We start from the raw sequence: 22593 nt of genomic DNA on the forward strand, positions 1-22593 counted from the left end.
GTCCTCATGTGACTCAGTGAGGTGCTGAGATCTGGGCTGTGTCCACTGGGCTGACCAGAGGCAACAAAAGCAGTCATCTCGCCTCTTCTCTGTCATAGTCCCGAGTCTGTGCTGAGGCTGGCAGCCAGGAGTCAAAGCCCAGTGGAGCCAAGAAGAGAAAAACCACCAACAGGAAAAAAATTCCTCTAATCAAACCTACACACTTAAGTTCTCAACTATCACAAACATAACGAATTCATGTCCATTGATTTGATCCCAACCATAATATCATCATATATTATAAAATAAAAAATGTAGTTCAGGTAGATCTAATGGTTAAAAACAAAAGCACCGCTGGCTGTGTGCTCCCACAGCGTGCAGTGCTGGGGAACGGATGCTTTCAGAAACCCAAAGGCCCCGGGCAAGAGGCAGGGAAAACCCACTTGGTGTCAGTCAGGGTGGGGTGCTGCTTTGATGGGGCCTGGTGGGTCAGAACAGTCTTTTGTTTCATATTTTATTACATCAATGGCTTGAAAATTTTTATTTAACTTCAGCAAATATTGGAAATAGAAAAATGAATTCTGCAGAGTTTCACAAATAAAATTTTCAGTCTCTACTAACAAATGTTATCATTCAATGGCTAAGCAATTATAATGCTATGAACATTCACCACAATGAATGTGCTGAAATAGAAAACAGGCAAAAAGAGACATTAAAATATTACTTACAACAGCATTATTACAACATATTTTCTTTAAAATTCCAACATGGATTTTTATCACTTCAAAAGATATACAGCATTTCCATTATATTTGCAAACTTAACCTTATACATCTTTTAAAATCTTGAAAAAATTGTTAAGCAATCTAAAAAGCACTTAGCAAAGTTGGTAAGTCTACGTAATGGAATACCACCTGCTCCAGGACAGACTTGAGTTCAGGAGAAGGGCTGTAAACACTCATTATCATACAACATGCATAGGCTGTACTGACCTTCCTTCGCTGGACTGTAACGTTACTGCAATTGTGCTTCACTATAAGAAGGAAAAGCTGCAGAGATCCGGGGAGTGGCAGAAAGAGGATTTGTTTTGAGCATTGCACAAGATCACTAGATTCAAATTAGCTAACCACCTCAAGTCAACTTGAGATAAAGTCTTACTTGATATCACAAGCTTGAATCCGGGGTCACTCAGTTTAGATCAGGCTAGACAAGAAACACGAGGCTCTCGGGTGAGCTGGCTCCATCCGACCTTTGCTCATATAAGCAGGGATCCAGTTAGTGTAATGCACTATTTGGCTTATTTTTGGTATGCAATTATACCAATAGTACAATCTGATAATCAGAAAGACAAAAATAGGGCATAGTTGAAATTAAAGTGACAACGAGCACACTTAGAGTGGTGTGTGGTAACAGCAAGCTTTTCAAACTCAACTACTTTTTCTTTCTCATTTTTTGATCAGAGGTTTACGACCACCAAAGGATCTGGCAGGTTAAAAACTATCCAAAGCCATCTTGAGGAACTGATGATGTCTGGTAGGCACGGATGCACGGAGATGACACGGGGAGGCAGGCGGTTTACACTAACCTCAGGGTCCGGCCGACTTGGGCGCTGCCTCCCCACGGCTCCCCGCTCAGCAAGAGCAGGTGGGGCTGCTTCCTGCTCACGGAGCGATCCTACAGAATCCATCACTGTTTCAGACCAGTCAAAACAATATTCAAGTAACAAGGTGTTCAAATGAGTAAGTGAAAAAATGTTTACCTAACACTTTACACATCTACATAAAATTAAATAAAACAAACTTTTAATGCATATGCAATACAATTTATATCTTTCAGGATTTCTAAACTAAAAGGTAAACTATCATTTGCTTCAATGGTACTATATTTTGCACAATAACTTAGGAGAAATTTTCCACAAAAAATATATATAATTATGACATTCACATTGCTAATTTTTAAGAAGACAAAGCTTAAGTGAACACTGCATCTGAAGCAGCTGTCATCATGGACCCTTACACATCCAAACACAACCTGCTGACGCACCCAAGTCTTGGTATGTTAAAAAGGGTCGTCCCATAAATAACACCAAACCACTTCGCTTCTAAAGGGAAGTGATTTCTTGCATTTACAACATCATTGCAAAGACAGTGTAATGAAACAGTTTAAAACACAGTGCTATCTTATGCATGAAACTACAACGAAGGCAGTCAGGCAAAGACAACTACCTTTTATCCTTCTAGCAAATGAAAATAACACACCCCTTTCCCAAGGCGAGAAAGCCAAAACTCAGTGGCCATGATGGCAAGTACACCAGCACCGTGACTCTTCGGGACTGGAGACCACCTGCTGCCAGGAGCCAGGTCAGGGGACGTCTGAGCACAGACGGGCCTGGCCCTGCTGGTGTGCCTGCTGCTCAGCACAGACCAGCACCAGCCCGGAAGCACTGCCAAGCGGGATCGACTCTCGAGGGAAAGAGCCTGGGGGTGAAGAGAGGAAGCACGGCTGGCAGAGAGAGCGCTGCAGCAAGGTGCCCACTGCTTCTCTAACGAGGAAGGAGGTCTAGAGAAGAGGCCAGACGCAGCAGAAGCCTCTTCACGCCTGCCATCCTCTTTCGGCAACGTGCAAAACTCCTGCCACCTCTTGCCCGTGTTTTCCTGCCATGTTCCAATTAGGCGGCAGGCTCAGGACAAAGACAGAATGGGCCCTGCAGAGTGACCGCTGTGACTGCTGCCCGCCTGGCAGGAGCGGCAGGGGCGCCCAGCTCCTTGGAGGCTCTTCCTCACCAGCCCTCACGTGACCCACAGACACTGCGTGCAGGGACAGGGGATGGGCACCAGAAAAGGCCCGAATCACTCCCCTCCTGATAACCTTTCTCCAGATTTCAAAAAAAGAAGTACAATTCCAAACATTCTAGGTGTCTTGCTGACCTTCTTCCTAAAGAGAAAATCAGCTGACTTTAAAAAAAAAAAAAAAAGAGAGAGAAAAAAAAAAAGCGAGGGGAAAAAAAAAAGCAAGGTGTGTGGGAGTCAAAACAACAAATTTTAATTGCATATTTCAAATTCTTAAGAATTGTTTATGCCTTAAAGCATCTGGAATTTTTTTCTTTTTGGTATTGAAAGCACAAAAAATACTTCATTGATGCAAAAACCAACAACAAAAAAGCTCCTTCCACTTATTTAGTGCAGACTGAACCAACCACGGGCCAGGGAACGGGGCACACCAGGAGGCATGGCACAGTCCACCCTCAGCCCCTCCACAGGCCCACGGTCTGGCAAGAGAATAAAAGTGATTCTGCAAGTTTTAGAACATTTGTTAAATGTCTGTACTTGTTCCCAGCCCAACCAAAAGGCATCACATACCCCTTTGCAGATGGTTTCTTCCCACCTGAACTCACTAGAACCAGTGACCGAGCACATCCCTGCCTGTTCTGTAATATTGAAGGGGGGATGCCTGCATGGCCAGCACGTGACAGACAAGAGGCTGCGTGGAGAGACGGGCAAGAGGCCAGGCGTACCAAGAGGACAGCGCTCAAAGAGCACGGAGCTTTGAGAAGACCATTGCCAGCCAGCCTCATGCCCTTTATTACCACCCACCGTGACATCGAGTGTCTGCACTCTGTCAAGCACCTGCAGCAAGGCCTCCCCATCTCCTCATCTCAGTGATGTCATCTTTGGCAAGCAATCAACTTTAAAGAAGAATTAAGACACTGAAACAGAAAAGAGGGTTGAAAACATGGTTGCCGAAAGGAGAAGGCACCAATTCCCAATGTACAAGCACCAGGTACCGTGTACGGACACTCTGGGAGTTGGGGGCGGGCAGGGGAAGGAGAGACGGGGTGGTGCCCGTCCTGGGGTGACGATGCTGAAGGCAGCGAGTGCTGGGGTCCACGATCCTCCAAGGACAGTGCAGAGAATGAGCTTTCCACCACGTGGGCAGGAGAGGGGAGAGATTTAAGCCAAGTGAATTTATAGACCATAATTATACCTACATTGAGGGAAAGGGGAGTTGTATCAAGCTGTTTGGCACGTTAAAGGTTATGACGCAGTCGCCAATATGCAGGATTTCCGAAGAAGCATGATATCACTTAGGTGGATGCCTCAAAAAAGAACAAAGGAAACTTCCCAAAAGGCCAACAGGTCAGTTATTCTGAAAAGTACATTATGCACAAAGTAGGGACTGCAGGCCATGCAGGAACAGAGTCGCACCTCTGACTGACTCCTTGTTCCAAAGCCGCCAACGGGGAAGAGCTGCCGTAGGTGGGCCGGGGCTCCGTGGGGGTGGCGGGCCCGGTGTCGCAGGAGCGTGCAGGCCACAGGATCCCCACACTGAGGCAGAGCGAGAGACACAGAGAACTCTCGGGGAAGCGGCTCCACACGAGGAACGAGCGGAGAATTAAGGCAGGTGTAGCCCAGGACTGCGAGTGTGTGCCTTTTTGGTAATAGCTGCTTGTCCACAGAGCTGTGATGCGGATGGCTGGGTGAAGTCTGGAGGTACCTGAATCCTGGAAAATGCAGGCGTCCACACCAAGCGCTCAGGCCACCAGAGCGTCTCAGGAGGCAGACGCGTATCTGACGTCAAGGACAGAAGCAGCCTGAGCAAGGAGGAGACAGAAGCACAGACCGGTCACCGGGACGCACTGCTGACTCTGGTCTGGAGCGGCCCCGCGGCTCCCAGGCCAGGGCGCGGAGGTGGAGGCTGCACCAGGCCGCGTGAGCAGGTGGGTAGGCCTCCATGGCCACATGCCTGGACCTCCAGGCCCCACTCTGCCCTTCCAGCTGTGTGTCCGGGGCCAGTCATCAGGGTCCTTGTCAGCTGAAGGTACCCAACACTGCGGCCCACCTCACAGGGCCTGCAGGCGCACTGCTGGGAGTCCCAGCACCCACTGGCGGGGATGTGTGGCACCCACCCTGTTCAGCAGACAGCCACAACATAAAGATCGCAGGATCTTCTAAACTTCACAGGCCTTTCTAATTCTCTACTCTTATTTTTAAAGACTGACTGCTGAACCTAGGCCTCAAGATCATCAAGGGTCTCAGAGCTTGCTGCTCCCCCGTGGTGTCTTATTTCTAAGGAAATAGCCAAGCTTAGAGTCCAAAATCTGAAAACAGCTGTGCCTTCAGGTGAAATCCCAATTTATGAGAATTGTTATTAATGAAATCAATTTCTCCTTAATAGTAATACACTCAATCTCTCTACACTTTTAAGTGAGAATGTTTACCTTCAAACCAGTCACCTTCAGCGTCATTCCATGCCTTTCTGACACCTCCCCAGACCCCATTTGTGCCCGCCCCTCCCCAGAGAGCCCTGAGTCTCACACGCTTAACCCTCGCGGGCTACTCTGCCTCCTCAGCTCCAAAGGAAGAAAGCCCATAGCTAACAGACAGCCATGAACTTTTCAAATCTGTCTGCACTGCATAAACAGGTAAGACCCTCGGGCAGGCTGGACTCCAGCAGACATCTTTCTTAGCTGCTGGACTCCACAGAAATGGAGAAATTACAAACACACTAAGTTCTGAGCACTGATCAGACAGACAATTAGCCAGTTCCCTTAGGCCCTTGGTGGACACAGAGAAGCAGCTGGTCCTTAAAGATTAATTTCCTTCTGCGGGCTAACATACAGAGACTGGAAAACCAAGGCGGCAAAGCAGGAGGCCTGGTGCCTTAAGAAGCATAAGAAGAAAGGGACTAAAGAAAAGGAAGGACAGGCCTTCTGAGCTAGCAAGACAGGAGGAAACGTCAGCTGACAGATTAAGCCACATCAACGGATCATGAATGATGACGACTCTGGGTCCTCAGCCTGCGATCCCATTTTTCATGCTAACTCTGTTGGGGCCGGCTATGATGAAACCTGAAGAGGGAAGAGATCTGAGCTTCCTCTCATTTCTGCTTCACGAGCCTTAAGTCAGAAAACAGATCTGGAAGAAAGCTTTCATTCTCCAAGTTCTAATGGCCCTTCCCCAGTAATCCTCATGTTCTCAATGCTTCCTGAACTGAGTCCAGGACTTCAGGGAAGGTAATCTGTTGTTAACAGGGCAACTAGCTGTCAGACAAAGTCACTGCCCCAAGATAAAAACACATCTTTTGCTCCTATGCTGTCCTGTTCGTGGGCAGGCTGGGCTGGGCGGGTGTGAGTCAAGGAACCACCTACACTGCCAGTACTAGAGACTGTGCACACAACTGCAAATATTTTCTGGTAGCAAAATCTAAACAGTCTAATAAAATTAGTATGCTTTTAAAACTACGTCTTCTGACAGGTGTAGATGCCTCAAGGCCCTTTCTCAAACTGGCACATGGACGCGGGGGTTGGGGGTGGCTGGCGGAGCTGTGCTCTCAGGGCACCCTCCTCACAAGGCTCATGCACACACAGGTTGGGGGCCTCCAAGTTCTGCAGCCAGGCTCTGGGAGCAAAGAGTCACAGAACAACACAAAAGAAGTAACTTCAAGTCCTTCCTGCCTCATTTGGGGAAGATTTTGATGATAAAGTGATGAGTAAATTAATCCTCACATTAGAATTCTCCAGGCCAGAATACTGGAGAGGGTGGCCTTTCCCTTCTCTGGGGATCTTCTGAACCCAGGGATCAAACCCATGTCTCCCACGTTGCAGGTGGATTCTTTACCAGTTGAGCCACAAGGGAAGCCCAAGAATACTGGAGTGGGTAGCCTATCCCTTCTCCAGTGGATCTTCCTGACCCAGAAATCAAACCCAGGTCTCCTGCATTGCAGGTGGATTCTTTACCAACTGAGCCACCAGGGAAGCCTACTATGTCAGTGAACAAGTGCAAAAATAAAGTGGATGTTGTGTACTCCCATCCCCTAGCCCTGTGCACTGTCTGTGGGGAAGGGTGAGCATGCAGGAAGTAGGCAGGCAGCAGACAGCCCCTGCAGCCTCAGCAATCTCCCCTCAATCTCTGCCTGCTGGGTCAGCAGACTCAGTGCCACCACCCAGGAGGTCACAGGAGTGTCAGTTCCACTCTGGAAATGCCAGGCAACCCCGGACCTAGACTTGTCCCCATCAGTCCTTCAGCCGGTGGCCCCCAACAGCAGCCAGGCTGGAGGTGTGGCAGGAGACACACGCCAGGAGCCTGCAGATGCCCCTGTGAGCTCACACACCTCACAGGGGGATGACATACACTTCACACGACTGATCCTCAAGGCACTTCTAACTTACTGTCTTAGGGCCAAGTGGTTACTGTATTTAAGGAAATACTGATAATGTGAAATATTCTGTGGCTAGAGAAAGCAGGGTGGACTTAAGAATTTGTCCAGGAGTTAAAATGTGAATAACGTACACAGTGACCAAGAAGTGACTAAAGTCAACATATACTACAGCATTTATGGGTGAGAGTCATTACTGACACAGCTGAAGCCTAAATCTACTTCTACAGCTGGAAAAGGTCATCAGTGAAGAAAGACAGTAACTGGAGGTCGAGCATGAATCCTGCAGAGACCAGCTCCTTCAGACTCACCTCGTCGTCCTCCTCAGGCACCTTGATGGAGCTGTCTGGGGACTTGACAGGTTTCTGGTTACTGGGACCATTCTCTTCTTTCCCGTGCTCTGCCTCCCATTCTTGTAAAACTTCATCTATGTTGAAGCGGCGTCGATAATTTACAAAAAAGTTTTTCACTTGCACCACTGATTTGTTCCCAATCACATCTGAGATGGCCTGGAAATCTCGGCCGTATTTCCTGATGGCTAAGGATGGAAGAAAGTGTCTTTTTCAACACAAGAGAAAAATAATAAAACACACACTCACACACACACTTGAGACTCACCCCTGATCCAGATAAGGCAGCATGGGGCCTCCTAACAGCAGACACTATCTTAGCGTAGAAACCAACTGGAAGAGCAGCACGGCAGTCCACGAGCGAGACCGGTCACACGGGCCGCGTGCAAGATCGGTCACACGGTCCACGTGCGAGACCGGTCACATGGTCCGCAAGCAAGACCAGTCCACGAGCGAGACTGGTCACACAGGCCGCGAGCAAAAGTAGTCACACGGTCCGTGTGTGAGAGCGGTCACATGGGCCACGAGCGAGGCCGGTCACACGGTCCATGTGCAAGATCAGTCACAGTCTGCATGACCTGTCATGTAGGGTCTGCACCTTCTCACCACACACCACATGGTATGGCTGAGGTCACCCAGCAGCTATCCTGTGCTGTGGACATTCCACACTGGCCTTTCCAGGGTCCCAGGACTAGAACACCTCCAACCTTACAGACCTAACCCTCAATCTGCCCTTTCTGACTACTCAGAATCAAACAAGCAGCTGCTAAAATGAAATATGCCTTTAGACATCGAGACTTCCAGATTAATTTTTACATCTTGTGAGATGTAAAAAAGGAAAAAAGCAAAGCCCAAAGGGAATGCAGAAATTCAGCTAATATGATGTCCGCTAGAAGAATATAAGCTCACAGGAGTCTGTTAAAAGGTGAGCGATGTGCTGGGAGCAGGCTGGGGCACAACTCCCTCCTGAGGCGCCTGCTCTGCCTAAGCTCTCTGTTTACAAGCAGAGCTTCTTGTTTACAAGCTTCCTACCTTGTACAGCGAGCAGCTGCTCTTCCGTGGTCCAGCGGGCGTTGCACTTCTGAATGACCTGGACATCCAAATGAGTCCTGTTAGCATACTACATTTAGGCACAGGCATGTCCTTATGAGGATTAATCAATCTTCTATCAGAATGTTAACATCAACTAGGGTTATAATAAATGATGTCTATACCCTTCCTTCTAGGAGATATGTACTGGAGACACAAGTAAATTCTTAAACAAGTAAATTAAACAAGTAAATTCTTAAACAGATAAACTCGGGTGTAACTTCAAAGATGATATTTACATAATCTTACCTCTGGAAGTCGGTATGGTTCTATTCCACCATCAAGTTTTTCTTTTAGAGCACTGTTCGTCTGTTTAATATTCTGAATCTAAGAGAAACAAGATTCTCGTTTTAAAAATGAAAGACTTTTATAAAGGTATGAAAAGAAAACAAAACTACGAAAGTTAAAAGAAACAAAAAACCAAAAGGAAAGAAGTTCCTAGTCTATACGACAGCCCCAAATACAAGGTCCCTATTGCATCCTTTGAGAGCAGCTAACAATTAATAGATGTTCTAATTAACTTGCTGAAGGCAACAGACAAGGAACAAATAAGAAAGGGATGGTGGTAAGAAGGTTCCTGCACACACAATCCTAATCCAATAGCTCGTTAACAGGTGTCCACCTGGGCAACAGAAGACACAACCTGAGTCTGACACCAAACACAGCGCCTGGGCCCCCACCATACAGAATGGAGCTGAAGGCACAGAGCAGGCAGGGTGAAGGCAGAAGCCCACCTTTCAGACTTCTTTAATGGGGAGGGGGGGAAAAATGCTATTTTTCCACGAGCTTAATTTTGAGCAACTGTAACTTCTTCATTTTCTCACAAATTATTTTTTCCACATTCTTGCTTTGATTCAGTGGACCTAATCTTTCACTGAGCTTGCCTAATCAAAAGAAAGACACAACAGGACAAACCATTGCATCAATTCAGGGATGCTCCTTAATTCTGCTCAGACTCCTGAGCAAGCTGGGTCACAGATAGGGCCCTTCTCACTCCTCTCTAGGCAGAAGGGAATTTCTGTGCCAAGCACCAGGGGAACTCTGGCCCTGGCATTTTCATTCTTGAAGATCACTTGAGCAAATAAGCAAGCAAGCAGAGGAACAAATTCATCTTCCCAAGGGAAACATCAAAAACATTTTGTGAGCAGAAAGTGCCCTAGGAAAATGAAGAAAAGCAGCACTCTCGGAGCCAGGGAAGAGGTGGGAGATGAGTGGAGATACTGTCATATGGGCACTTCTAATATTTGTCTCTCTAAAAACTTTTCATACTTATACAATTTTCAAAAATCCCACTTTCAACTACTTACATTTCATCAATTGCCAGTTTCACAGATCCTTTCCTTCTTTGTTTTACTTCTCAAAGGTTTAAAGGCTTCGGGCGGGGGGGGGCAGGGGTACAGGAAAGATTTTTTGATCCTATGGGACCAGCAGGCAAGTAAATAAGACCAGCACTCCTACGGACCAGAGCCGACCCTGTCTGCCTTTAGTAAGAGCCTCAAAGTCTACCAGACATGCAGCCCACTCCCAATCTTTTGATAACAATGCCACATCAGAACACAAAAGCAACTGAAAAGAAAAATACTGGAAACATGCACAAAATTTACTCTACAGTAAAAACCATAAACTCTGACTGTGCTTTACTGAAATTTGCTTTAGTTTATTTTGAAAAGGTATAAATCAGAAGAAAATATCTGAAACTTACTCAGAATAAGTAATTCCAAGCTCTCAGACCAGCATTACTTAACAGAACACTCTCTGATAATAAAGAGCACAATCTTAGATTCTTCTCAGACCTTGCAGTTACCAGCAACCCACAAAATACTGCAAGGCACTGAGATTATGTTCCCTGAATTCTGAAAATGAGGCCTAGAAACTTCCAACATGCAATGAGCAAATTCTCAAGTCAGGGGTCTAAAATACCCCATGTTTCGCCCTCTCCTCAGGCACTCCAGTTACTCTATTCATTCTAGCTGGTTGTTTATAATATATGATACAAAGCTGAGAGAGTGCATGAGATTTATCTATCTATATTGCATTGGGATTAAGTGACATGCATCTTCCAAGGAGACCAATCTGTTTAAGTAACAGTGTTTTTGATAAAAGTCAGTGTTTTTGATAAAAAAGCATAGACATTAAATGAGTGGCTACAAGGTAAAATATCCACAAATTCTGAACTAAAAGTTAGCTCAATATTCTCATTTACCTACAGGCCTTCTAATCATTTGTGTTTACTAATCAGTGTAAGAATAGGGGTTAGTTGACAGAATTATGCCAACTGGAAAGGAAGCCAGAGTGGCAACCAGCTGGATAAGACAGGATAAGAAAGCAACCAGCATGGAAAAAAGAATCAAACAAAGCAGTCCACTTGGCTTGGTGTTTTACCAAGGGCTCCTGGCTGAACATAACTTTCTTTTTCCTGCTTTACTGGGTGATTCTTCTCTAACGTCAGACCTTTTCATTCCCTCCACCCAACAAGTCCTGATGCAACAGGCAGTGTCTGTTGGCTAACCTGTCCCCAGTCCCCGTCCCACTTGTATCTTTGACAGCGAATGAGGATCTCCTTGGAGCTGGGAGGAGCTGGGCTGCAGAGCCCTGGCACATAGAACATCTAGGAGGTTCTGGGGAGGCAAGAGCTTTTCCTGCTGAAAGGGACAGAAGGGTCAGCTCCGCGTCCCCCTTCTTCTTACTGCCCTGAATGCAGACCCAAAGGTGATGAAATGGCTTCTGCAGCATCCAGCATGAGGCCACAAGCAAGATGAAAACCCTAGAAGCTAAGGATGCAGGGAACTCTGGAAGAACCTGGGGCCTCCGAGGGCAGCGCTGAACAGAGGAACTAATCAGCAGCCACTAACATTGGAATTTCTTGCTATTTTAAAAAAAGAAAAAAAAACAAACAGCTCACAGTTTGAGCCACTGTTAGTCACGTTTTCTGTTACCATTGGATGAATGTGTCCCTGATACACAACCAGATGTGGGGGCGCCCAGAACACAAGGCCCACCGTGTGACTGACTGCCATGGACGTCTGGGAGTGCAGCTGGCAGGAGAGCTAAAGGCTGCAGACTGCAAACCACAGGCCTCACCTCCCAGTAACTGAAGACTGAGAATTCACTCTTTCGTAATGTCAACTCTGGGCAGCTACCTTCAAATAAAACATTCCTGCTCTTGATCCTGGCTCTGAAAACTGAAAGCTCTCTATCTACCAGACAACAGAGTCACTAACAGCTCTGTGCGAAAGGGCCTCATCCCTTTTCCATGTTGATACTGCACAGCCAGCATCAGACACTCACCTGGCTGCGGGCCTGAAGCCCCGGGAGAGGGAGATGAAACGCAGAGGGGAGCCTCAGCCCTAACCGGAGAGCCCTCCCCCCACACACGCAGCGTGCCAAGTCCTCATGCATCCTGTACCATCAGGCAGACAAGGATGAATCTCCTTGTTTGAGAAGAGGCCCAGAAAGATTAACTGATTCTCCTAAGATTAGAATACAGCTCTGCCAGCAGCTGGGACAGATGGCCAAGCCCATGAGTCCGTGGGGCTGGCTCGGTCCTGGGTTGTGTGCCTCCTGCACCAGAGGACAGACGGGCCATACAGCAGGCCACCCTGCTCTTCTCATCTCGTCCAAGCAGCGAGAACTGCCAGTCCACAGCTCACCTTGAAGTCAGGGTGGGGGTAGGGGGAGATGACTAAGGCAAGGACAACACTGGGCTACTCGGCTGACTTTTCAGTTTGACTTCTGTGCAAAATCAGACCAAAAGGATGAGTCATTTCCCGCACGAGGCACAAATAATCAGGAAAGGATTCATTTTAGAAGCACTATTCTTTACAAGAGCACCAAAAAAGTACCAAACATGTAGGAGTAACTCTAATGAAGGAAACCGAAGACTTGTTCCCACCAAGAACCACAAAATTCTGGAAGAAACAAGATCACAGAAGTGCAGGGACAAATCACGTTCCTGGGTAAGAAGATGTTAACTCTCTATCTTGATCTATAGATTCAACACCATCCCAATCAAAACTCTACTAGAGTTACTTTTCTGGAAATTGAGAAGGTGATTCTAAGTTTTATATGGAAACAAGGGCAGGGATCCACGACAATGATGGAAGACTCCCCTACCACGAAGCGCCATTTATAACCTGTGTCGTCAGGACCACGCGGTGCTGGTGAAGAAAGGACAAACACAGCTCCAAACGCGACCCATACACACGATGGACACTAGATTTAAAACAAAGGTCCCACTGCCTTCTGACAGGAAGAGGGCAGTCTTTAATGAATAGTGCTTGGTAAACTAGATAGTCATGTGAAAAAAAAAAAACAACCCTACACGTAACAACAAAGAAAAACACGCCAGGTAAACTGAAGATCAAAAGGCAAAACAAAGCTTGTAACACAGTGCGTCATGACCTCAGGAAGGGTTCCTAACAGAACTTGAGAGCACCCACCACACAAGACAAGAACAAGAAACTGGACCACCTCAAAATGAAGAGCATCAGTTCATCAAAGATACCACTAGGAGGGACTGGGGGCAGTCCAGTGGCTAAGATTCTGCACTCTCAATGCAGGAGATCCAGGTTCGACCCCTGGTAAGGGAACTAGATCTCACAGCTGCACCTAAGAATTCGCATGCCACAACTAAGACCTGGTGCAGCCAAATAAACAAATACTAAGGGGGAAAAAAAAAAAAGATACCACTGAGTGAGTGAAAAGGCAGGCCTCCAAATGGGAACGTGAGACAACCCCCTGCCAGCCCCGTAATTCCACAACATGGTCACAACAGAGCAGTGGGGGGAGGTGCTGCTGGTGTCCAGTGGGTGGAAGCCAAAGCTGCTGCTAATGTCCTGCAAGACACAGAACAACTCCCCGCAAGAAGAGTTATCTGGCCCCAAAAGTCAGCTGCGCTACGATCAGGAAATCCTGCAGTGGTGCAGCCAACACTCACACACAGCAGCACAACCATCCTGGGAGACAGTGCTCTAGTGCTGGACAGGCGCACGCTTAACCACCTGGCAACCGCACCGAGGGGTGTCTCCAACAAGCACACACACAACGCACCGAGAGGCACATCAGCCACGTTCCTGTCTGTATCCAGTGTTAACAGCCGACAAGGGGAGACAACCCAAACTCAAAGTGAAACAGGAGCAGGGACTAAGGGGAGATGAATGGGGTGCCGGAGATCACCAGGTTCCAGGTCTTGACCAGACAGGGGCAACGTGGGTGTGTTCATGTTATGAAAATCACTGAGATCAGTATCTAGATCGATACAGATATGTAAAATTTCAATTTCATGGTTAAGTTAGGAGAAAAAAAAAATCAACGGGCTTAAGAGCCTCTGTCCAATTCCTTAGAAACAGAACACCCCTCTGAGATTTGTGAAGTGAGTGAGCAGCGAGAGCACGGCTGCACTGCAAGGCACTCTTCGCCAGGATGGGGTGCATGGCACCTGTCGTTTAATTGACACCAGCTCCAGGTCCAGTTGTCTCAGCACCGTGGTAGCAGCAGTGGCATTGGCAGAAACAGCCTCCACGTCTTCTTGAGAAAGAAACATTCCTTTTGGAGGTTTCCTTTTTGCTCTATTTTTAGCTTGAGTACTATGTTTTTCCTTTTTGATCTGAGGAATCGTCTCAGTAGGGGGCACCTGCATGGTACACATATTTGATAAATAACTGAAAAAATTAAAATGCCAAATGAATAGCAATAAGCATATTTTAACATGGCTCCGAACAATCTAAGACAAATACCATGCCACACCAAAATAACCATCCACAAATTCTAAAACACAGTTAATAGACAAAGAACACTAGCTAAATAAACAACTCAAAGTGGACTCCACTTCCTTTCTTTACAGACACATCTTTATTCTATAAACCTCTGACAAGAAGCATTCCCAGCTTCCCAGCTTCTGGGAGGAATAGAGGGAAAAAAATAACCTGTGCTCCCTTCTGGTGAGCTGTGTATATACGAATAAAGAATGATTTCATCCTAACAGTCCCTAGCAATGTAGACAGACATATGGCCACAGAAAGGAAAAAAAAATGATTCAGCACATGTATAAGGATCTATTTAAATTCTTTAAATCTTTATAGAAGGTTATAAAAATAAAAACTTCAATATGAAACTTGTTTATATACCCCCTTTTTGGGATGACACACTTTTCATGGCATGTAACCTGCTTCAAAAACTATAACCTGTCATTTAGAAATGTGTGACTGCTGCTTATTTTTAAAAATGCTCTTTCTAAAACCAAAACCTTTGGAAATGAAATGCACTCACATCTTGGCAAGGAAAGGATATCATCTTATTGGTAACCATCTTAACAAGAAGTTTAGGTTAACTAATTATAATCTCATCTTGTTAGTCTATTAACACTGGCTGGTAAAGCTGAAAATACATTCAAGCTTGTTGCTTCACATGTTAAGACAGATAAAAAGACCATACAGACTATGATGGTAGCAATAAGCTATCAAACAAGTGGTAATAAAGAACACATAAAAATCTGAGTCAGCAATAATCTATATTCTATAATAGCACAGTGCTGGTCAGTATAGATCACCTACTGACCAAGTCTGTTTTCATACATCTTAGCACACTAAGAAACTAATAATTTTTATTTTCAAGTTAGAAATTGTGCTATGTAAATAAGAATTATGGAAATTAATATAAAACCAAGCCTCTTCTCTTTCATTTAAAATGTTCCACTGAATACCTAATAAATAACAATGCATCAAAAACAAAGCTTACTAAAAACTGCAAGTTCAATTTGATTTTGCAAACAATGTAATTTAACTAATCCTTAAAATGATCTGGGCACTCATATAGACCACTGGTAAGAGTGCCATCCAGAAGGTATGACCAGTTTCCTATTTGATAATAATATACTATGCCAAAAGAAGCCTTAAGAATATATCTAGAACATTCTGACTCAATAATTCAACTTTCAGAAATTAATTCTAATGGAAAAAATTAAGTGCACAAATATGTAGCTATGATATCAGATTTCAGCATTAATTATAGGGAAAAAGACTTAAAAATCTGTATAAATTAACTCAATTATAAAAGATTTGTATGATAGAATAACAAACATACTGCTATGCATACAAATATGTTTGATATAAAAATATATCCAGGTTTAGCAGTGACATTCCTCAAGAACCTAAAAATGGTGTTGCCATATGATCCAGTGATCCCACTCCTGGGCATATATAAGGACAAATCTGTAATTCGAAAGATACATGCACCCCTCTGTTCACAGCAGCACTGTTCACAATAGACAAGACATGGAGACAACCCAAGTGTCCGCTGACAAGATGAATGGATAAAAAAAGGTGTGGCACATATATATAGGAATCACTGCCGTATCATGGTGAAGGGCTTGTGTAACTCAATGAGGCTACAAGCCATGCTGTGTAGGGCCACCCAAGACGGACAGGTCATAGCAGAGAGTTCTGACAAAATGTGATCCACTGGAGGAGGGAATGGCAAACCACCACCAGCTCAGCATACTAGCCAGGAGAACCTCATGAACAGTATAAAAAGGCAAAAAGATATGACAACGAAAGATGAGACCCTCCCCAGGATGGAAGGTGTCCAACCTGCTACTGGGGAAGAGCGGAAGACAATTACTCAGCCATAAGAAAGGAAACAATGCTATCTGCCACAACAGGAATGCAACGAGAGAATATCATACTAAGTGAAGCAACACAGAGAAAGACAAGTATCACATGATTTCATTTATATGTGGAATCTAAAATAGAACACAAATGACCCTATTATATGTGGAATCTAAAATAGAACACAAATGACCCTGTCTATGAAACAAACAGAATCACATACAGAACAGACTTGTGGTTGCTGGGGGGAGAGGAGGTTGGATTGGGAGTTTGGGACTAGCAGAGGCAAGCTACTATATATTTAATGCAAAAACATGGTCCTACTATATAGCACAGGGAACTATATATATGGCACAACAACCCACTTTAGTATTCTTGCTTGGAGAATTCGTGGACAGAGAAGCCTGGCAGGCTACAGTCCATAGGGTGGCAAAGAGTCGGACATGACTGAAATGACTGAGCAGGCACACATATATATTTTACAAAGGAGGTCATCTGGAAAGTGTCACCAAAATGTTAACAGTGATAATGGGCACATGCTCAGTCACTTCAGTTGTGTCTGACTCTCTGCATCCCCATGGACTGTAGCCCACCAGGCTCCTCTGTCCATGGGATTCTCTAGGCAAGAGTACTGGAGTGGGTTGCCATTTCCTCCTCCAGGGGATCTCCCTGACCCAGGGGTTAAACCCATGCCCCCTGCACTGGCAGGTTTTCCTGGTGGCTCAGCTGGTAAAGAATCTGCCTGTGGTGTAGGAGACCCTGGGTCAGATTCTGGGTCGGGAAGATCCACTGGAGAAGGGAAAGGCTGCCCACTCCAGTATTCTGGCCTGGAGAATTCCGTGGACCGTATAGTCCATGGAGTCGCAAAGAGTCAGACAAGCCTGAGCGACTTTCACTTTCACTCCTGCATTGGCAGGCAGCTTCTTTACTGCTGAGCCATCCAGAAGCCCTGATAAAGGGTGATGATATTATAAGTCACTTTCATTTTTTCCCTTTTGTTTAGCTATATTTCCTACATATCTATAAAAAAGAATTTATTACTGGTGTATTTTTAGTTTAGGTATGTCTAGACTCTTTCGTCGTTTTTTTCATAGTTCAGTACCTTCTGAGACAGAAAACCTTTTAGATTTTAATGAAACTACAGACACTTATTTAAACACATGTACAAGTAATACCCACGCTGGGATTCCACACTCCAGCCTGAATGGGACTCCAGTGGACAGACACCAGGGGGCTTGGGACCTCTGCCCAGGTGGTGGGGGCCGCATCAAGGACCACCTGCAGGCAGGTCTGTATTGTGGGGGGTTTCCACTGGGCCATGGTGACAAGGCCTGGTGTCCTCAGAGGGTCCTTGGGGACCCCATGTGTGCTTTATTCAGTTATGAATCAGCAAAATAATTCAAGTTTATCATCCCCATTTCAAAGGCTAAGATCACCCAGACACCCCATTGTTCTCAGTGAACAGTTTATAATAAATAAATGCTATAAATATATCCCCCAAAGTCATATATAATTGTAGGGGTTTATGGGCCTCTTGAATCGAGAGACTAAAAACCTCTGGCATCATGGTTTTTAAAACATGAGAGATTAAAGCTTCTCCATGACCCAGAGGGCACAGGCCCTGGGCGCCCACAGGAGGAAGGAGGTCCAGGGCTGAGAGGAGGGCAAGAGGCCCCTTCCTAACCTGCTGAGCGAGCGCCCAGCAAAGAGGGCAGTGAGGACTGCTACCCTACAGAAAACCTCTCATTAATGCCATTTTCCCCTTTAAGGCTTTCTTTCTTATATTTCTTGGCAAACAAAACTCTTAAGTTCTATAAAGCAAGGTTAATACATACATACATACTCATACATACCATGATGTCTCCTGAAAGTGAAGTCGCTCAGTCATGTCCAACTCTTTGTGACCCCATGGACTGTAGCCTGCCAGGCTCCTCTGTCCATGGGATTTTCCAGGCAAGAATACTGGAGTGGGGTGCCATTTCCTTCTCCAGGGGATCTTCCCAACCCAGGGATCAAACCTGGGTCTCCGGCATTGTAGGCAGACGCTTTTACTGTCTAAAGCCACTGGGGATGTCTCCTACATGGCACTTAACATATTAAGTAGACTAAGGAAAAAGAATGCTTTACTTTGAAACTAGTAAATGAAATTTGTTTGTCTTAATAATACTAGGGGAAAAAATACCTCCTTTTTGCTTTCCTTGTTTTGGTCAATCTCCATGTCAACGGGGTTATTTCCATTTGTTTCTTCCAGTTCATCCTCACTGGAAGACAAAAACAAGTTACTGAAAGATTATTTTGTGCTACTTCTATTTAATATGCAAATATAAGCAATAAATTGATTTAATATAAAACTAGTATATGTTTTCAAAATGTTGAGAAAAATGTTTTTACAATTCAAATAAAATACCAACTCCATAGTTCTTTTAGTCTAAATGATTAAAAAAGCTATTGAAATAGGTTTCTATCTCCCAAACCAAGCTTAGAACATTGTCACTTTACATTTGTAAAGTGTTTTCTCTCAACTAAAAATATAAAATTTAAGACTTTAATTCTCCTTAATTATCTAGTAGAGAACCAGGACATGATCATTAGATATAACTGAGAAATTATTCAAGAATACAGGCTCATGATATTGAGAATAAATTCACCCACAAGTAAAAACTCATTCTCATGTCCCATCTGTGTACCCACAGCTACACAATTCTGAGAACTGGAGAAGGTTTCTGGTGGTGTGAAAAACTCAAAGTGAACTTCAAAAAGAACGCTCACACTGATACTGAACTTCAAATGCTTTTGTTTATATTCTTCCATGAAGTATTAAAAAAAAAAAAAAAAGCTCTGTGGTAGGTAGGAGCTTTACAAAAAAATGAGCATGAAGGCTCCCAGAGGCCAGACACCTGGCTTGTCTGCCCGCAGCTAAGCCAGCTGAGCGGGGCTGGCGGCACAGCACTCAGGGCTTCCAGTGTCAGCACCCCTTGTCTCAGGGGCCCGCCCCGGTGGGATGCCCACCTGGCACCCCGTCCTCGTCTCCCTTGCCCAGGCCTGCACTGTCAGCAGTTCTGGCTGAGGAAGGTGCTGAGAGCAGAAAGGGCTGGGGCGGAGGGGACTCTCCCCGGCCCTGCCATTCCCTTCCCAGGCAGGTCCCACCAGACAGTCAGCCGTCTCCTGGGGTCTTCCGGGGCCCATGCCCCCCTCCGTCTGCTTCCTGACGGTGGCGCCGGCGCCCAGGGCAGATGGAGCGCCCCAAGACGGACGCAAAGTGAGAGCCCGGGCACGTCCGCCAAACCGTTACGGTTCCACCCTCAAGGATGACAACCCCAATCTTTCTTTATTAGATTTAATTCTGATTTCAGCTTAGTAAACTGCACCTGTTTGTAGTAATAGATTAAGTTCACAAAGAGTGAATTAAGCCTAAGGTATAATAAAAACAAAAAATGTTAATCAAAAGTTGCTGTAACACTAAAAACAAATTCAATAGTTTGCTCCTTTTCTTTGGTTACAGGGAGTACTGATCCATAAATAGACCCACTAGTTACATGTGATACAGACCAAAAAATATGCAGACTGTCAAGGTCAACAATTTCACAGAATCTTACAGCTGGAAAGAGCTCTGCAGATGTTCTTCACATTGCTCTCATTTTATACTTGTGCCCAGACCTTAGAATTCTCCAGAAGTGACACCCGATTATCGACTTGTCCCCACAAGTCATTCCTTTCATTTGAAATCATAAAACACTCTCCTGAGACAGGGCCATGAAGATCATAGAGTTTATTTTATTCCTTCATTTTATTTTTGCATTGTTAATTTATAAAAGTAATATATTATAGAAAACATAATTTTTAAAAGCCACCTATATTCCCACTAAGACAAAACCCATTCTGTGTCTTGTCTTCAGACCTAAGGAGACAGCGGCCTGGGAATGAGTGCATGGACCCCACCAGCAGGCCTCTCACTGAGAGCAGAACTCACTTCCGTGGGCAAGCGCAAGCCGCGTCCACACCTCTGCCGTACGGAAGGCTGAGGGTGTGGTGTCTGAGGTGTGTCCCGCACCCTGAGCCGTCCTTAAAACTAAGCTCCTTATAAAGAAGTCACAGGGAGGTGGGAGGGGGTTCAGGATGGGGAACACATGTAAATCCAGGGCTGATTCATGTCAATGTATGGCAAAAATCATACAATATTGTAAAGTAATTAGCCTCCGACTGATAAAAATAAAGGGAAAAATAAATTAATAAAAATAAATTAAAAAAGAGAAGTCATAAAAGGATCCCCTACCCACGCTCTCGCTCACATACACAGAACAGATGGTCGAGAAAGGGAGGAAGGAAATCTAAACTGCAGATGTTTAACAAATCAGACATAAAAACATGTCAGCTGAATCCTGCAGAAGTACATGAGTAAATTTCAACCCCAGAAGTGAGAGATTCCTTCTTGCTAAAGGAGACACCCCTAAGGGGAAGAGAGGAACGTGTGGGGAAGTTCATTCACTGTGACTGCAGAGTGCTGAGGAAAGATGCCTTCAGAACGCAACACCCTGAGCGCAGCTCCTCTGTGTAAGCTTTGGGCCCACCCTGAAGGCCCTGGGGAGACTGGCCCCTTCCCTCTCCTCTGTGTCCACCTGCTCCTAGAGATGCCGGGGCCGGCAGCGCTCCCTGGAGGGCTGGGGCACCGCCCGCGCCTACTGACCTCTCCTCCCGCTCACGCTTCTGTCTCCGAGCGTGGCGGTCCATCACACTGGTTTTAGTCCTCGTCTTCTTCCAAGAGTAGTAGAACTTCACCAGACTTGCTATAGATTTATCAGGAAGCTGGACGGAAGAGATGAGCTGCTTCAGGTTTAATCTTTAAAGATCAAATGTGTGTACATATATTTCATAAGGATCACGCTCACATATTCAGAAATGTTATAAGTCACAGTCATTTTTCTCTGAATTCATAGAAGAACCCTCATCGATACGGTTTCAAATGACTGAAGTTTTGACTGCAAGTGAAACTTGGCCCATGAAAGACTGGAGTCACTTTAAGATGAATCAGGGTTTTCACACAGCTGAAGCTTCTAACATAACTTCTAGGTTGTTTTTTAAGGAATTCATTTGAGCACTAACGTGACCATCAGTCAGCGTTCATGGTAGGAGTCCACCAAATACCATTCTAAAACGTGAGAGATCAGCAGAACTCCTCAGGGAGACAGGGCCCCCGATGCTGCGCCTCACCCACTCACCATCAGAGACCCTTTCTCTCAGGACACTCTGGGCAGTCCTACCCCGAGAGCTGGGCTGGGCTGGGGCACATCGTCCACCCAGCAGCTCCCGCTGTACTAACACAGGACATTCATACTGGAGGAGGACAGCCCTCCCGGGGTGCTGGAGGGGAATGGGGGCTGGCGCACACACAGTGCTCTCACCTACTCACCATTTGTTGGATTCTATGAAAAGTTTTCCCGTGAAAACTAAAGGCTTGCTCAAACAAGACTTTATCTTCCACAGTCCACTCATCTGGGAAGGGGGTAAAGTTGGGCAAATCAGCCAATGATTTTTCAATATTATGCTTATGCCAAAAGAGCATCCCAAGAGCCTAGAAAAATAGTACCAGTGAAATTTTTAGACCAACAACGTGACTAAAACATCGTGGGAATGAGGCTGGCAAAAGGGAGCATATTTTACACCCCGACAAACACACATGGGAACTCACAGACACTGCTGCTGCGTGCCCTTCTGTGTACTAACTTGTTCATCTCAGGCCCTACAAGGTAAGTCCCCCTCTTCTCATGACTCAAATTGGAATACAGGGGCCTGAGAAACCCAGTAACTTGCTGATGGTTACAGTGGACAATGGCAGAAGCAGTGGGCTCTGGAACCTGCACTTGTAAAAGGGTCACACTCTAGTGCCAGTGGACATGAAAGAGAAAGTGACTCAAAAAGCACACCACTGTTTTTCTTTGGCCAAAAAGTTGAAACATTAAGAGTTTTGGGTTTCAGCTCAAAAAGGAAAAAAAAAAAACAAATGAGTAAGGAACAAAGTAGAAACAAGAGAATTCAGGAATACTTTTCTAAGAAAACTCCCCATAATTCTATTTTAAAGTGGAAATAATCATAATTTGGGAGAATAAAATCCTCACAAATTTCATACAAGTGCACTTAGCAGTCACCCAATAATAGTTACACTTTCTAAACAAAATGAAAAATTAATGATTTTCTAAGCAGCTTTGTGAGGTTCAAGAGCAGGTTTTGGAGAAAGAGACATACATTTCTTGCTTTGAAAGATTCTGGAACTACCTTCTTGTAGTTCCTTGGCTTCCCTAATAGTTCTACCAGGTAAAATAACCAAAAGTGAGGCCATGGCAGAAAGAAAGGGTCCACGTCTATGCAACCAAAATTAGTGGTATCCTTGGGCATAAGGGTAAATTAAAAAAAATTATTTA

At 45.2% G+C, this 22593-nt stretch overlaps 1 protein-coding gene across 3 annotated transcripts in view; it reads right to left on the minus strand.

Moving 5' to 3' along the window:
- Positions 1 to 479: 479 nt before the first annotated feature.
- Positions 480 to 22593, minus strand: part of RCOR1 (REST corepressor 1) — a 118253-nt gene continuing 96139 nt past the window's right edge. The window contains exons 5-12 of one of the 3 annotated variants that reach the window (XM_020913538.2): positions 21585 to 21746; positions 20862 to 20980; positions 18360 to 18438; positions 14011 to 14205; positions 8823 to 8900; positions 8517 to 8574; positions 7446 to 7672; positions 480 to 4570 (exon numbers count right to left, since the gene is read on the minus strand). In XM_020913538.2, coding sequence (XP_020769197.2) covers positions 4529 to 4570; positions 7446 to 7672; positions 8517 to 8574; positions 8823 to 8900; positions 14011 to 14205; positions 18360 to 18438; positions 20862 to 20980; positions 21585 to 21746 — 960 coding nt within the window. In that variant the 3' untranslated portion in view covers positions 480 to 4528. Of the gene's footprint in view, positions 4571 to 7445; positions 7693 to 8516; positions 8575 to 8822; positions 8901 to 14010; positions 14206 to 18359; positions 18439 to 20861; positions 20981 to 21584; positions 21747 to 22593 lie in introns of those variants that run through there. The other 2 variants (XM_070477785.1, XM_070477787.1) reach the window with 2 other exon arrangements.

Source organism: Odocoileus virginianus, chromosome 16 (assembly GCF_023699985.2).
Source record: "Odocoileus virginianus isolate 20LAN1187 ecotype Illinois chromosome 16, Ovbor_1.2, whole genome shotgun sequence".
In the NCBI taxonomy this organism is placed as follows: Eukaryota; Metazoa; Chordata; class Mammalia; order Artiodactyla; family Cervidae; genus Odocoileus; species Odocoileus virginianus.